Source organism: Uloborus diversus, chromosome 5 (assembly GCF_026930045.1).
Source record: "Uloborus diversus isolate 005 chromosome 5, Udiv.v.3.1, whole genome shotgun sequence".
NCBI lineage: Eukaryota > Metazoa > Arthropoda > Arachnida > Araneae > Uloboridae > Uloborus > Uloborus diversus.
Genome location: NC_072735.1, coordinates 80,027,266 through 80,041,116, shown reverse-complemented (window position 1 = coordinate 80,041,116; position 13,851 = coordinate 80,027,266). Strand labels below are relative to the sequence as shown.

Here is a 13,851-nt window from a genome sequence, read left to right as displayed (position 1 = left end):
CTGTCTAAATTTTTCAGCCATTTTTCAAACAATTCGGCTGTCATCCATGATTTTGTGTTAGCTTCATAATCCACAAGAGATGATTTAACTGCAACGAAACATCTTGGCTTTTTTGATTTTCCCATCATTACTGGCTTCATTTTTTCTGATCCATCCATGTTGGTGCACAGTAACAAAGTAACTCGTTCCTTGCTTCTCTTTCCACCCTGGCAAGCTTCCCCTTTCACAGCCATTGTTTTGTCAGGAAGACATTTAAAAAATAGACCTGTTTCATCGGCATTGAATACATCTTTGTCGTCATACTCTTTTAAAATTGAAGTGATCCCTTCCATTCTTCCCAGACTTCTTGACTTACACTTTCTCCACAAATTTTGTAAAAAGTGATGTTTCTTTTCTTGAAATTTTCAAACCAACCACTACTTGCTTTGAAATCTGTAAAGCCGAGTTGCTTCCCAAAATTCTCCGCTTTTTCTCTCAATATGTTTCCACAGAGTGGAATGTTCTGGGTATGGCACTGGGTAATCCATTTTATCAAGCACTTTTCTACTTCCGGCTATTCTGCTATCTTCATTTTTTTCCGATCCCCTTGATTGTCATCAAAGTTTTTCAGAATAGTCTCTTTATTTTTGAGAATGGTTGAAAGTGTGCTGTTCGGAATGCCAAATTCCTTCGCAATATCTATTTTTTTCTTTCCCCCTTTTTCAACCGCATCAATCACCTTTTTATTCTCTGCAATAGAAAGTGCAGTGCATTTTCGTTTTGTAGCCATATTTCAATGACGAATAAACCTGAGCATTTTCACAGCACTAATAAGTAAAGTAAGAAGACGATGGATGACTAGAACGAGAAAGGGTTTGTGTTCGAGGAACTGGTCACTCAAGTTCAGAGAACGCTTATTCTAGAAATTCGACCATTGTTCACAGAAAACAGCAGCCAAAACATGTCTCCCTTTCCACATACCTGTGAAAATCACTAACAAAAGAGCCAGAGGACACGTTTTTCTTCTCTAGAGCGCGTAAATGGGGGAGAAAAGGGATAGCTGTTTGAAAATTCGAGTTTTAAGGGATTGAAAATGTTTTAAGTGAATGGGAAAAAAATTCGAGTTACCGAAAAGAAGGTGAATTTAATTCGAGTTAAAGAGATAAAATTTCATTAGAAATGCAATAAAGGTGCACGGAAATACTTTTTTTTAGAGTTATCGAAGTTTGAGTTATCGCGAGTCGACTGTACTTTGAAAATACAGTGAAGCATTGTTTATACGTTTCTCTTTTATATGTTTTTTAATTTGGTCCCTGCAGAGTTTTAATACATGTTAATTTATCTGCTATACGTTTTTTCATTTGTACGCCTTTTCATACAGTATCTTCAAAAACATATAAACGGTGCTTCACTGTATTGTTATTTAAACTTAATTTTGAATGAAGCGAGTAACCTGGAATTTTCTCAAAACTACCGGGAAAAGTCGTTTTTTTAAATCACAAGTGTATGAACCCTGTGGGAGTTTCCTCTGCAAAATATGCTTTCATTAGGCAAAGCAGAAGCGCCCCCCCCCCCTTTCCCCAAAAATAGGCCCGTTAAGGGGGAAGAAAATTGGAGGGGGATAGCAGTGTTTTTCGCATAGTCTTCTTTGTATTGTCTACTGTTAAAGAAATAAGTCATTTGGAGAAACCATCAGCAAATCTTACAAGATTGCTACTCTATTATAGCAGTGTTTTAAAATCAAACCTGCTTTATCTTTCTGCATTTTTTAAAAGAATCCAACTTTTTCATTTTATCTGTTAATACTGTTTCATTTATAAGGCAAATAAAATCAATGTTTATTTTCATTAAAATTTTATCCTCAAAATGCTAGAGCAATTCCAATATCATTTAGCTTTAAATTGATTCTTCAAATTAAATTCTTTTAAATTAAGTGAAAATGAACTTTGAAATATAAAAACATTAAATTAATACAAATGCTTTAATGAGCAAAGAAATTCAATATAAGCAGAAGGTATGAAATTTCAATGAGCGAAATTCATTTCGTGGTGGAAAAATAAATCTTTTACCGACTAGAATTTAGTTTTATTACTAAACTGGTTTCTTCATGTGCTTTGAAAAGTATTATGCTTACTGTTTGTAAATGCATGTGGACTGTCCATAAATGTCTCACTTTTTTGACCCCTTCTCCCCGTTTATCACTAAGTGTCTCACTTCACTATACCTCTTTGTCACACTTTTTTTCCCGTATTCTTATCAAAAGATTATATCATTTCTTGTTACCTCCTTCTACCCGTTGTGACAAACAGTCACAATTTCACAAACCGCCTTCCCCCCTCAAAGCATGATATCCTTTATGTTCAGACCTATATTTTCAAACAATTGTATGGTTTTTTTTTTTTTCTCTCTGTTTTCTAGACGGATTCTGATGACGGAGAAGAAGCTGAGGAAGAGGAAGCAGCTGCATAAAATCTTAGTTCTTTTGTTTTTTAATTCCATTTCCCTTTTGTGATAATGTTCATAATTTTGCATTCATCTTGCATGTACCAGTAAAAATTTCTAAAAGAAAAACTTTGGTTTCACTTATTTTCGCTTGTGGTTATATGCTTATCACAGTCAGTTTTTGAAATGGTCTCAATATGACAGCAAATATCCATTGAGAAATTCCCTCCCCCCCCCCCCCACGATTTCATGTTTATTTAATTTACAAATCCCAGTATTACAGTGTACCGGTTGTGTAAAACTTTTTAGCAACTTGCTAAATTTTTTGAAATACAAATTATATTAAATAATGTCCCATAAATATTGTCGCCTCAGGGCAATAATTATGACTAAAAACAAACCAGGATTTAACCTATTGCTGTCTTGAACTAAGATGAATTTTGTAACTTCTGCAACACTGTTTTGTTTTGTTATTTCTCAGTTTACAACTTTATCTTGTATCTGGTTTATACTGCTATGCTAAGCACAAATGTGGTATTTGCAGTGCAGCTCAAAACAAGAAATTCATGATTTCATTTTTTCAACTTGTTTCTTTAATTTGTAACTTATCATAATGTTTAATTCCTGGTAGTCATTTTGTAAAAAACCGAATCAACCTACATGTAAAGATGGTGCAAAAAAAGCCCTTAAAAAAAATTACATTTTTATGGTTTTACCCTCCTATTTGGTTTTATTTGTGTAAAAAATAATTATTGTGGAGTTTGAGCTAATAATTTTAACTTTTAGAGGTTGCTTGCAATAAATGTAGAAGGAAAGAAAAAAGCTAAGAAAGCAATACAAATTTACTCCAATTAAATCTTGAAAATTTTGTAAGTTGAAAATTATAGAACCACAATTATATTTAAATCACTATGGATGTGATTGTGCTAGTATCTACCAAACTATTTTTGCTATTGATAAAAGCTCGGCAAGATTTTTTGACAACCTGCAACATGGATTAAAATTGATCTTCGATGGTTATTTTCTCATTTAACTCTTTAATAATATATTAGCAGTACCTGCACGGTGATGCCTATGCTAAGAAGTTCAAGTCCGTTGAACAAAAAAAATCCCCTCCCCCCTTCTGGTGTGAAGTCATCATTTTTCTTCAACTAAAACGCATGCACACCTTGTCAAAAGACCTATTAGTTTCTTTGGAGTTAAAAACTATTCGCCAAAACACAAAAAAATATTAATTGTAACTTTAAAACTCAAAATAATCCTTTAACTACATATTCCGCTTAACGCGCCGAGCAACCATGCTACTCTGCCCTTTGGCGAGTGAAGCGAGAAAACTTGGTTTTTCCCCTGCAATTTAGAGTTTCGCCAAATAAACAATTCTATTAAAAAAATTTTATAAAGAACAATCACAATGCAATAATGCTACAAATCAAATTATTTATTTAGATAAGTAATTGTCTTCAACTATAAGAACAAAAAAAAAATGTTGAGGGAATAAGGAAATAAAACCCAATAGAATAATCCTACAAAATCCAATTATGTACCTGAACATTGAATTGAAAAAAAAAAATTCAAAAATCTGTTTGCTGTTTTTTTATCAAGATAACGATAAGAAGCACATGGTTTTCAACGTTTGTGTCTCGTGCCTCAAAAATTGTCCTAAAGTTTATAAAATACCCCCTCAATCTCCAGATTTGAACTTAATGTAACATATTTAGAGCTATCCTGAGGCTAGATTACGAAAATACGGCTTTGAAACGAAAATAGAGCTAGAAACAGTAAAACTCGAAGTGTAGTTGAACACTTATTCAGAAATTACGCAAAAAAAAAAGACATAAATAAAATAATAGTTTAAAAAACTAAAAACAACACGCTTTCGTATCAAAATGAACTAAAAAGTGAAAAATAATCTTTGGATGATAGTAGTTGACCAATCACTTAATTTTAATGTAATACAAAAAAGCCTGGGGTGCTGTCTATTTACATTTTTGCTTGGACAACAAATGGAAGAAATTCAAGACAACTGATAAGAATCCCCCCACGCTTTTTTGTATTACATTAAAATTAAGTGATTGGTCAACTACTTTCATCCAAAGATTATTTTTCACTTTTTAGTTCATTTTGATACGAAAGCGTGTTGTTTTTAGTTTTTTAAACTATTATTTTATTTTTCTGATTTTTAGTCTTATGTTGGAGAATTATCAGGCGACGAAATTATTTCTAAAAGGAGTGTGAGGGTAATACCTTAAAGTTAAGACAAGGGCACCCCGATGCGAAGCTACTGTGAGTCATCAATGTATGTTTGCGGAAATCATATTTATATTACTTTGATAATTTGAGATGCATTTAAATAAAAGTTTTGTTCAACAATGGTCTGATCAGCAATGAATTTCCAACTGAAGGCTCACCTAAATTTTGGCATGAAATTAGTTAAAAACAATTATATTTCATGTTCTAATTACCTTGGAACATTGAAACAAATTTTGTCTGATGCAGAAAAATTAAAGGTTTTTGTGGATTTTTTAAAGAATTTTTGCGAGCATTTTATAATGTATTTTTTAAAATTTTCTCTTCTTCACATTGTTGGATTTATGCCAAAATATTGATTAAAATTGGAGGAAACTAACAATTAAAAGAGTTAATTAATTTGATTATAGAATATTACATTATCATCGGGTCTGAGGCTGCGTGCCAAATTCCAAAAGAATACGATCGCAGGAAGTGGGCGAAATTTGAGCTGCAAGATTCCGTTACAAGATACATACGTACAGGTGAAGTTAATAAAAGCATATTAAAAAGAATTAAATATATTCCAAGACGTTTAAAAGGTGTTGATACTGCACGATATTCTACTAAATGGTAACTTAATAAAAAGTTAGATGATTCAATAATATAAGACATTTTTTAAAGTGCACGAAGACTTTTGTGACATAAAATTTCCGACAGTTTTTGGTTTTTTATTTTTAAAAAAATAAGTTTTAATTTTTTTTTTAAAAATGTCATGTAGTTTTGTTGAAAATTGATCATATATCTTTTAATTGAATACCTATTCCGAAATATTAATTCTAACCAATGGAGAGGGTCCTATTTCAGTGAAAGTCGTAGGTGTACGAACACTTTTGGGAGCCACTGTATATATACATATCAAGGCACAGCCGAAACCGCTGAAGCTTCAGACTTGAAATTTGGCAGGCATGTCCGCATGATTACAAAAGTAACCACTAAGAAAGGATTTTTCGAAATCTCAATTAGTTCGGGAGAGATTAATTAAAACCCCTTAATTTCTGCAAAATTAAAAACCTGTCATTAAAATTCAAATCCCTTATTTTCGAAGGCTTTCCTCCATTCAAATCATTATTCAGTACTTCATCTAAAACTTTTGGTCGATAGCGAACTATAAATTTGATATTGTTTTTGTTTCTCGCGTGATTCTTCGAGGCTTTTCTCAAGTCAAATCATAATGTTTGTCTTTTGCTTTCATTTTTTCAAAACTAGAAACGAAGTTTTTAAGAACATCATCACAGGCGGACTATCCTTTTGAATTTAGAAGGGTGCAGTTTCCTGTTAAAGTTTGCTTTGCAATAACCATTAATAAGTCACAATTGAAGACATTAAAAGTAGTTGGGATCGATTTAAGAAAAGACTTTTTTTCACACGATCAATGTTATGTAGCTTGCTCCAAAGCCAGTTCATCAAGCAGTTTAATAATTTTAGCACCAGAAAAAAAAAAACTAAAAATGTTGTATACAAAGAAGTTCTAGCTTAAACATAGGTATAACAATAAAATGTGGATGACCTGTGTTTGCAAAGATAATCAATACTTTAAAAGGATCGTTAACAACAGTTAAAGATCAGTTAAGGACAAGGGCATATATATATATATATATATATATATATATATAAGGAGTCCAGGGGTCTCGGAATCTTCCCAAAATTTGAAAAATGTTATAGGCAATAAGTAATTATTATAGGGGATTTTCGAAACTAGATGCACCAAGCACTGTTAAACCCTGCTAATTCCATTACCCGAGCAATGCCGGGTACGGGAATGCTAGTCCAAAATAAAATTGGCAATTTAGGTCTGATAAAATTGAGGTAAAATTTCTAGACTTATGGTAATAATCACTTGTTATTCTACCAAAACATGGTGAAAAATTCGAAATTCTAACAGTAAGTGTTTCTGCTTAAAACGGTTTTTTTTTTCTTTCCCCCGTTTTGCCAAAAAATAAGAAAATAAAATAAATAAAACTGGATATAATTCGTTTTGAAAATAAACTCATGGGCAATTCCACAGAAAAGGGGAAAAGGTGGCAGAATTTAAAAATAATCTTTTTCTCACAATTTTGGTATCAATGGAAAGGTAATTATCTGAAGTGTATGGAAATAACAAAAATATGCAACAAAAGCAAAATTAATTAGAGCTCTGATGCTTCAAATCAGGTTGTTATGACTATGTTCTTACGAGTAACTTTTTTTATACGACTTAAGAATGGCTGTTTGATACTTACATTGTCACATTTTTCAAATATTCTCTCCAAAATATGCTTCTCAGAACTCTCTAGAAGAGTTATATACAAAAAAATTGCACTTTAACTGTAAAAAATTTTTAGGGATTTTTACATTTAAGGCAATTTTTGTAATTCTACGTCCGACACCAAATTGGCTGAAAGTTTATATTATGTAAAAGTGAGTGGAGATTTTTACAAAATATTTTGTCTGCAAATAAACATTTTAAATGCAATTAAAAATAATCATTTAAATTAAATTTCAAAAAACTAGTTATGCTTAAATAAATGGTCAGAAAAATTTCTACGTCCGACACCAATATTTTCCTAGCTGAAACTAGGTTTATAAGTATACGAAAATTCCTGGTTAAATTAAATAATTCACACATGCTATTCATGCCCGATTATATATTTATATTTTACATAACATAAATTTAAAGAACATACACACAATATTTTGACTGGAGAAAATATCTGAAGATAAGAAATGAGTCTCATATGTTTATCAATAGCGATTAAAGTAGTTATGTATAAAATTATGAATATTTAAGAAGCATTAGGGGTCTTAGTTCAAAAATAACACTCCTCCCTTCCCCAGTTTTCACTTAAAAACTCTCAGGTATTTTTGGTGAACTCACAACAACCCCTGTTTGTGCCTAGAAATGCTCAGTTTCGTTTTCAACAATTTGAAACCAACATCCAAATTTCTTATTATTTGTTAATAAAATAGATTTTTCTTCATTAAAATTCTACAAATCAATCTTCATTTCTTTTCACCTTAGAGATTGAGTTTTTTGTTGTTCACATAGAGATTGCAAAAAAAAAAAAAAAACTTGACAAAATGCGTCTAATTTCTCTTGTTCTCGTTATAGAATTTTCTTATTTTATGAGTGAAGACTTAAAATACAAATTTCCTGGAATGGTATACAGATATTGATACATTAGGGGTGTCCATCTCCCCAAAAGCAATGAGATCCCCCCTGCCCCGCGCCCCCCCCCCCCCTCCCCAAATCCTTCAAGAACACCCAGAAGAATAATATTTTGTCAGAAAAACAAAGAAATGTCTTGAAAAACATTCCTTGTAAACAAGTTCTATGGCATAACTTGGGCCATGACCCCCCCTCCCTCCCTAGATTCTTTTTGCATAAAATTTTTAGTTTCAAATTATTTCAATTTTCACAAAATTATTTAAATTTTTACAAAAAAGGGAGCCCTGGGAAAAATTCTGCACAGACCCCTGTTATGCATATTTTCCCCTTTTTTATGCTTTAAAATACCATAATATATAATTCCATACACAAATTAAGAATTAAGAGTTAAATAGCTTTTTAAGATGTTTATTTCATGTCGGATGTTGTCTGCTTTGCACATTCTACGTCCGACACCAAGGGAAAAAAAAATTGTGCTATTTATCCATGAATTAATTTTGTGAAAAGGGAAAAATTATTCATATTTCAGCTTTACTTTTCCACATTCAAGTACTCAAAAAATCTGAAAACAGTTCTTTGAGCTGAAACTTGGGTTTTTTCAACGTACATCAATTTTCAGTTCCCCTTTCATCTACGTCCGACACCATGAGGTTTTTTATTTTTAATATTTATAGTTTGAATTATTTTTCAGAAATTCTATAAGTTTTTATATTGTTACTACATACATAAGTATTGAGGAAAAAAATTGGCTCAGTTCATCCATTTTAACTCTGAAAAATATGAACCTTTATTAGTAAATGCAAATTCTACGTCCGACACCGTGGAATTGCCCTCATAATATACTTTTTTTTTTTTGCATGAAAATATAATTTATTTAACAGTGGATTTTCGAAGAGAAATAAGCAGTACTAGCAATAATTGGATATCATTATGAATAGTATGAGATTAGGTAAGATGATTTTATCAGAACAAGTTATGTACACAAATTCGATTTCCTACAAACACTATAGTTGGGGCAAACCCAAACTGGCAGCATCATAATGTTGTTGTTAGGATCTGTGCAACCTTCACAATGCTCCCAGGTTAGGTTTGCTCCAACTATGGTGCTTACTCGGTAATTAAACAGAAAAATTTTATTTTCACGTCCACAGTATCCCCATTCAGTACCCGGTTCCATTCACCACCACACTAGAGTCAATGCCTGTGAACTGAAAAATTACGTCATCATGGGTTGGGCGATAATCAACCATATTATTGCGTAAACTAAAGGAAACTTCGCTAGCATTTTAAAAATTTCATTTCATTTATGAACCTAGTTGCTCTACATTCTGAAAAATGAAGTGTTAATTTTTTTAGAAATAAAATTATGGTTAAAAATTTTCTTTTCTCTACTTTTCACAGAATTATAAAAAGCCAATTTTGTTAATTTTTGAAAATGGCTATAATGTAGAGTAATAAAGGTACATTGGCGGTATAATGGATTTATCGCTATTGAAAGTTAAGGATTTGCTCACTGGCGACATTTTACGACTGCATTGCAACCGCAATATTTATCAGTATGTTAGTATGAAAATAAACCTTTTTGTGAATAATACAGCTTTGTTTTGCCTTTGTAAGTTACTTCTAAATTTAAAAAAAATCAAATTAAATAGGTTGAAAGCTCCATCAAATATAAAATATTCCTTCAAATAAATAAATTAATCCATTTAAGTGTAAAATAATTCGCCAAAAGAAGAAACCAAGCCATCAAATAACATTAAAAAGTTACATTAAAATATAAAAGAATTTCCCAAATAAATCAATTGGAGAGTAATTTTTCCGTATTTAATCTTGGCGATCATTTTTCATTTTATTTATTGCCACCATGTTGAATAAAAGTTACTAACAAATATGAAACTGCGTGTTTGGTAGTATCATGTATTTTTTTAGTACACTTTTAAAGAAACAAAACGTTAAATGAGAATAAAAAGTTTCTGAAATTTGAAAAATAGCCCCCCTTCCTACCCCCATGTAATTAAAATAAGCCTTCAAAAAGCAAAATAATCCGCAAAACGGAAAAACGGGATTAAAACTATATTCGCCAATTAAATTAAACAATACTGTTAATACTCAATCAATTTATTTCTTCAGTGCAATTTTCGCTTATTAACCTTATTCGACGCAATCATCAGACTCGCCATTGGTAGGTAACGAAGGGGGGGGGGGAATCAATTTCCCCCTATGGAATGTCAAAATCAGTAAAACCTGTGAAGTTGACCACCCTTGTTAGTTGATCACCTGTCTAATTTGACCGCTATTTTCAGGAACAGAATTTGATCTATATCATATAAATCAAAATCTATAAGTTGACCACCTGTTTAAGTTGACCACATAACCGCAAGTGGTTAACTTACACAGGTTTCACTACGAACTATATTGTAAGACTACAAGAAGAGAAGAGAAATGCCACTACTACTACCAGGTCAATTCAATTATACATGTCAAACAAAAACTACGAATAGAAAATTTGATAAACAAGTTCTAAAACAGCAAATCCTCCCACAGAATGTAATAAAAAATCCTAGAACTGTAATAAATTAAAACTGTACATGATTATTATTCTCTTTTGTAGAGCTTGTAAGATAAAATTTATTGGTATAATGTTGAATGAAAAAATAACGATTGTCACTTAAAATACATTTCACAGAATAGAATACAATATACAGTTTATTAAAAATCGAAAAATGTATACAAATTTTTTTTACAAAGTGATAAAATATGAGCAAAAAGTAAAATGACATATAATAAAGATTCATATATTAAAGTGAAGTTCCATTGTTTCAGAATGGAATGTAATACATAAAATCATTTACATTTGCTGTAAAACTTATTCTAATTTTTTCTTTCATTTAATGTGTCATACAAAATAATGTAATAACTGTACATTTATTACAAAACATTACGTTAAATAATATAAATTTCTTAGCATGTTACATTTCAATAGGTTCAAACAACAATACTGAAGTAGTATTATTAATCAACATTGAATTTTTATATAGGGAATTTTACTTTTATCTTCGGTTATTGCTGCTTGAGCTAAAAACTTTGTCGTTTTCGAAATTAAAACATCGAACAAAACTAACCATAACCATTGTTTCTTTCCATTGCGCAGGGGTTTTCTTTATAAGAGCAACGATAATATCGCCATCGTTTTTTAAGATACACCAATTTTCATTTAAGTGTACTTGAACTTTTATAGCAAGATCATCCAGAGTTGATATAAAATCTTTTTCATCTTCAATTTCCTTCACTTTTAAACTTTCTGAAATAGCAAGAGAAAGTTGCCGGTTCTTCTGGAATTTCTCTTCTGTCTTCGAAACGTATTCTATACTTTTTATCTTTTGATAAATAAGAAGGTGCTCCGGGTATTTTTGATGGTACTGAACCTGACCTTAGGCGAGGAAAACTCAAAGGTGCGGACAGTAAGACTCCAGTAGATGGATTAAAGTACTTTGTTTCTATCTCTTCGGCATCAAAATGCAGCTCACACACCTAGAAAAGTGAATTGAATGAGACTGATAAATTGTAGTTAAATCATAATGGTGCAAAATTAATATTAGTTTCAAAGCAGCTAAGTTGAAGTCGTAAATTGGCGACCATAAGGTAACTTTTTTGTTGCTAATTTGACTATACACCACCAAATGAGAATTGGCGCCGAAATTGAAATTGAACTGGGGAGAGGAATTGGCGCCAAAAATGAAACGTCGAATTCAGTAACAGAATTGGCGATATTTAGCGAGTTAATGTTAAACGGGTGCTCATTGTCGAAAACTCCAGATACTACTCAGCTACAACTACTGCCAAAGACGTATCGAAGGTCTTTCAATGAAATTTAAAATATATTTAAAAATAGCAAACCATTTATATGTAATGTTATAAACATCCCAATTTCTTTTCCAACCATTTTCCACAATACTAATTTTTGATTAAAAAACGAAGCCCGAAAGTGATGTAATTGAAATTTTTAATTCGTGAAAAGTTTAAAAGTTCTCTGGGTATTACAATAGTTTTGCTGGTGCTTGGCGACTTGTTTACTTTTTGAATCAGAATAAACCGAAAAATATTGTTTAAGTTGCCACAATGTTAGCTCCTCATGTTTTAATTTTACAATATAATAAAACATGTTCATTTTTAATGTTTCATTCTTTTATTTTTTGAATTATTTTCTATTTTAATAAATTTTTTAATGTTTTGTTCAGTTGAAGGATCATTTTTGTTTAACTTTTCAAGTTAGTTGATGATTTATTTTTCTATTTGGCAAAGTAGTTTACTTATTAACTGCTTAATTTAGCGGATTATTTTTAATTTTAACGTAACTTTTCGTCTTGTTTAAAAGCTTGTTTTGTTTAAAAGCCCACTGAAAAAACAAAATAACGCACGGTATCGTCAAACAAGCTGTTTCTATGCAACTTTGACGAAATTGGCGTCAAACAATAAAATTAAATATAATCGCCAAAATGCACCAACCGTGGTACCTATAATGGGAAAGTACCAAATTCCTCACATGAATCAGATTGAAACTGTGTTTAGTGCATAGATTATAACAACCTAGAGGATGTAAATATTATTTAAAATGTAAGGTCCTGTTATTCTCTGTAAGGTCCTTTTGCATGGCATTTTTGACGCTTTTTCAAGTTTCATTTAGTATTGTATTGTCATCGCAATTTCAGATTTGAGACGCCAACAAAAACATGAAATTTCCTTGATCTTCAAAGAACTATTTCCGATATTCAGCATAGTTAACTTATAGGAGTAGGAAAGTGTATACAGGTATCAGCATATTTAAATATTACACTGCAATCAAGCGTGCCCATATGCAAAATTGTAATTGGCTCCGATATTTTCCCCATGGTTTAGCAAAATATTTTCCCTGGAAACTGATTTTAGTGCAGATTAGAGTTATTAAAAATTATTTAATGTATTACAAATTTGACATTTTTAATAACTTATTCATTAATTCGGCCGGAGAAGAAATGTTTTTACATTTTTTCAAAGAAAAAAGTACTAAAAGCAAGGAAGTTCTAAATTCTAAGGGATGGGGGCTTGAGCCCCCCCCCCCCCCATGCCCCCCCCCCACTTCCCCATATGGGCGCTCTTGACTGCAATATTTTCACACAATCACTGCAAGCATTATACTAACATGGTGTTTCATGCGTAAATTTAACATAGACAAGTACTTTAATTTTAGGACTTGAGGAACAATTATGAATTACTTACCCTAGATTGCTTTGTAGGTGTAAAATCTTTACGGTGAATAGCTCTTATCCATGCGTCCTTCAAATTTGCGTCCCTTGGAAACGCAAAAGTGGAGACTTTTGGCCCTTTTTTATAATTTCCATTGCAAAGTGGTACAACACACTTACAGACCATCTTGATTTTAGTTGTACTAACGAGACATTTAAAGATCATCTGGCCAAACTGTGCTGACGTCATAAAATATTTCGTTGCCAGTCCACAGGCATTGACTCTAGTGTGGTGGTGTTCCATTTCGCACTTGATTCCTCAATGGAAATCACGGTATAAATACTGTGTACTTTCATCAAAAATGCAGGAGAGGAAACTTGGTTTTGATTAATAAATATTGAAACTAAATTGCTCTGCGGATGTGCAGCTATGCAATGTGGGGCAAAGTGAAATGGTTATGATGGCTTAGCTTTTTCAAAATGAACAAATTGAAATTTTGTTTTGAAAATTACAGTAAATAAAAAAACAAATAATCTATCTTATGTAACTAGAAAGTCGCCCGTCATGATACGACGGGTGAAAATTAGCTTCTACATTTGAACGCAGCAATTGCCTGTTTGGTGATATTTTGGTATAGTTGAAGTTTTAGCCCTAACTCCAGTGAATTAACCCTTAACTCCAGAGATAGCAGTCATTGTTGACCATTTTTACGTTTCTTCGTTCTCCTAAAATGACAGTCTTAACAGTAAAACAGTTAAGTTACCGGATCGAGT

General features: G+C 31.7%; 1 protein-coding gene across 1 annotated transcript in view; it reads left to right on the top strand.

Moving 5' to 3' along the window:
- The window catches only part of LOC129222355 (prostaglandin E synthase 3-like), a 31,191-nt gene extending 28,641 nt beyond the window's left edge, over positions 1-2,550 (top strand). The window contains exon 7 of the mRNA XM_054856851.1: positions 2,398-2,550. Within this exon, the coding sequence (XP_054712826.1) occupies positions 2,398-2,448 (51 nt within the window). The 3' untranslated portion in view covers positions 2,449-2,550. The remainder of the gene's footprint in view (positions 1-2,397) is intronic.
- The last annotated feature ends 11,301 nt before the right edge of the window (positions 2,551-13,851 follow it).